The 3,796-nt window shown below is 46.8% G+C and overlaps 1 protein-coding gene across 1 annotated transcript in view; it reads left to right on the forward strand.

Annotated features, from left to right (window-relative positions):
• VWF (von Willebrand factor) overlaps positions 1-3,796 on the forward strand; it is a 147,272-nt gene that overhangs the window by 57,338 nt on the left and 86,138 nt on the right. The window contains exon 16 of the mRNA XM_003796416.3: positions 2,794-3,034. Coding sequence (XP_003796464.1) covers positions 2,794-3,034 — 241 coding nt within the window. The remainder of the gene's footprint in view (positions 1-2,793; positions 3,035-3,796) is intronic.

Below are 3,796 nucleotides of genomic sequence, written 5' to 3' on the forward strand. Positions count from 1 at the left end.
GTGGATATTCCATAAAAATAAGGTATGGTGGCTATTTTGATTTGGGGGGGGAAGTAGATGTGTTCAGGTTGAAATGGAGATGGTCGTGATGGAAGCTATGAGAACTGGTGAGAGGAATTAATCATCTGTTTGAAGAGAAGTTTACATGTGGAGGCTCTAGAAGTGCCAAAATTTTGCAATCTCATAAAAGGAGACAAAAGTTACGGTGAAAGGGAATGAGGACATAAATGCAGCAGCTGGGCACATCCCGTTCCTCTGGCTCTGTGGTGGCTTAAGGGAGTCATGGGCTAGTGGTGGGGAGAACAGAGTCTGAGTCCTCACTGGCAGCTTGCCTGCGATCACCAGCTATGTGACCTTGAGGCCTTCACTTGGCCCCTCTGAACTTCAGTTTCCTCATTAGTGTTTGCCGTTTAGAAATTGGAAAAAGCAATGAGGAGTAAGTAAGGTGCTGTTGGTGAATGTTCTTGGTTGTCTACCAATATTAGAAATTGTGCGTTATCAGTATGTTACAACAGCTGTACGGTTTCCTAATTTAGGACTTTCCCCCACAATGCTATGGGCCCATCAAAATATTCTTTAATCTCTCGTGAGCAGCTGTGCTTAACCTCCACTGAACAGAACAAGGGAAATGGGCTGACACCGTAGAAGGAGGAACTGAGATCCCATCAAAGAATTTCCTGACTCCAGAGGCTTTATATAGGCAGAAAGTGCTTTGGATGGGGAGAAACTTTCCCTGAAGGCTTTTAGGGATAATAGGACTCTGTTTCTGTGGGTTTATGTGACAAGAGACAAGGCTGGCCAGATAGCTCTGGGCTCTCCCTGTGAGCCTAGAGGGGCTAGACAGGACTCCTGGGTTCTTGCCTCCAAACTGTCTGAACTTGGAGAGTAGCTCAGCTCTGAACTATCTGAACTTAGAGAGTAGCTCAGGTCCAGCTGTCCCTTTAACCCACTGAAACCACTGAATCCATTGGTAGAAAGAGGTTATACCAATTAGAGACACCTATGGAGCAAGGTCATTGTAGAGCCAGTTTGTAGTATAATTTAAAGAGATTCAGGACAAGAGCACACATTCTTTTTCCTTGAAAAATGGTTATGCTTCTTTCATTAGGGAAGCTGAGACCATCATTCCCTGAAGGCCAGGATAGTCTTGTTCTCTGTGTATCCTTGGGAGGGATAGCCTCTGGCACACAGGGCCATGCATAGCCCCTGGTACACAGTAAATATCTGTGAAACTGATGTGCACTATTTCTTCTGGAGATGGCTAAAGGATAAATTTAATAAGGCTTCAAGTCACCTCTGGAGACAGTCTACCAGAACAAAAGACGCTCTCCAGTCTAGCAGTCCTTTAATGGATGAAATGTGTCCGTGTCATCATAGACTCAGTGGGTTGAAAGGGAATTTCATCTTTATTGCCCAACCCGCCCCATCTTAACCTACCCTCCCTCTAAATATTCATCCAATGACCCAACCTCTCTACTCTTTCTGAGAAAAATCTATGTCAAATATGACTAGAGAGCCCCTTCCTTTCTCAGCTGCCTTCCAACACCAAGTTCAAGGCGGTTGTAGGTGAGGGAGGCTGCAGGGTCTCTCCAGAGGTTCTACTCCCCTTGCTGAAGTTCATGGCCAAAGCTTACTTTTACAGCTTTGGCCATTACCTGTGAAATGCTCTGCAGGGGTTGGGTGGGAGGGCAGTTTCTGCTGTGGAAATAATTCTAATAGAAGGAGAGGGACTCTAATAGTCATGTGAGAAGTGTGCCCAGAGAGAGGTTTTCACTTCTTAGATGGCAGCTGGTCAGCAATGGGGGAAGTGTTTTGAAAGGGTGGGCGCTCCCTACCAGTCTCCTGTCCTCCTTTGGTGTCCTTTCTCTGGAATGCCCCTTCCATGTTCACCACATGCCAGGCATTCCTCTAAGGATGGAATCCATTTAACCTCTACAGACCCAGGTGGATATTATCTTACTCCAGTGAGGGTAATGCTCAAAGTCACATGGCTAGCTACTGGTGGACTTGGGGCTTGAACCCAGGTGTTTGAGATACAGAGCCCATTCTTAGTTGCTTGCTGCATTGCTACACTTCCTTCTTTCTTTTGTCTCCTGTGGGACTTCTCTGTGGGAGGCCAGGGAGGGGGAAGGCTGTGGATAGATGGGCTCTGCCCGTATTGCTGGGGGAGGTACAAGAGTGTCCCTGCTCTTTTTTTTAACCAGCATGTCCCAAGGAACTGTTTCCTTTTTAGAGTGTAATGTTTATGAGCATGAGCTTTAGGGTCATAGAGAACTGGGTTCAAATCCTGCCTCTGCTTCTTTCTGAGGGCCCTGCCCCTGACAAGTCACTTGGCTTAAGTTTCAGTTTTCTGACCAGGAATGATGAGAGAGCTAACTCACTACGTGAGGTATGAACCCTGCGTGAAGAGAAGGGCATTCAGTAGGTGCTCAATACGTGGTAGCTATTGTCATTATTGTCATAGGGATACTCTTGCCTGTCATTCTCAGTTCTTTTTAATATTTACAGCTTCAAAACCCATTGGGATTTTGATTCTGTCCTAGGATTTGAGAATTCAGAAGTGACTAGAGCATATTCACTCTGACTGAGGGGAGGAGAAAGCATGTGCTTCCATATTACAGCACAGATTTGAATGCTGAAAATGCACTTGTGCTCACAGTAGGAAATGAAGGTGATGACTATACAGATATAGTTAGGGGTCACAGCTGCTAGGGTGGCACCCCAAGTCCTAGAAGCACAGTTATTGTTGTCTACTGTTTCCACTGAGACTGCCTTCCTCTCCCCTCTCTCCAGCAATGAACTGCCCGCAAGGCCAGGTGTACCTGCAGTGTGGGACCCCCTGCAACCTGACCTGCCGCTCCCTCTCACACCCGGATGAAGAATGCAATGAGGTCTGCCTGGAAGGCTGTTTCTGCCCCCCGGGGCTCTACCTGGATGAGAGGGGAGACTGTGTGCCCAAGGCCCAGTGCCCCTGTTACCACGATGGCGAGACCTTCCAGCCTGCAGAGATCTTCTCAGACCATCACACCATGTGGTAAGTGCAGGCAGCAGGCCCAGGGGCCTTGGAATGGCAGAGCTGGAGGGGAAGATGGTCCTCCAAGTCCTTCACTTCCTGGATGGGTAAACTGAGGCCCAGGATAGGACGTGGCTTGTCCAGATTTGCACAGCACATCACCAGCTCAGTGGGCATTTGGCTTAGGTCTTCTGACTTCCATACTATGAAGGGTACTAGAATTCCAGGCCGGCAGCAGGAGTTCTTCAGTTTTACTGCACACTAGTACATGTTAGACCCCATTTCTTAACTCCAGATCAGGCTTGCTTCTGGCAGCTCTTTGCCTCTGCCTTCTGTGACGATCAGTTTCAACAGGGCTGCCATCATCGCAGAAGAAATTTGCAACAGAAAATTTGTTAGACAAACACTTACCTGTCATCTGTTCTGTCTCAGATTCTGGTTAAGAATTGTTGAATTCAAGATGAACCAGACACAGTGTGGTCCCCAAAGAAGCTGACAGTTTATTAGGGGAGTCCAGTTAAAATGTCCTGATTAGGAAAAATTTTAGATAGATATAAAAATAGAGAAAATAGTATAAGGAGCCCTAATGTATCCATTCCCAACTTCAATTATTATTGGCACTTTGACATTCTTATTTCATCTGTCCACTCTTCCCTCCTCTTTTTGGCTGAAATAGTTTAAAGAAAACCTCCAATATTGGGTGATGCCTGTGGCTCAAGGAGTAGGGCACCGGCCCCATATACCACAGGTGGCAGGTTCAAACCTGGCCCTGGCCAAAAAAAA

This window comes from Otolemur garnettii, unplaced genomic scaffold (genome assembly GCF_000181295.1).
Source record: "Otolemur garnettii isolate 467f Iridium unplaced genomic scaffold, OtoGar3 scaffold00104, whole genome shotgun sequence".
Taxonomy (NCBI): domain Eukaryota; kingdom Metazoa; phylum Chordata; class Mammalia; order Primates; family Galagidae; genus Otolemur; species Otolemur garnettii.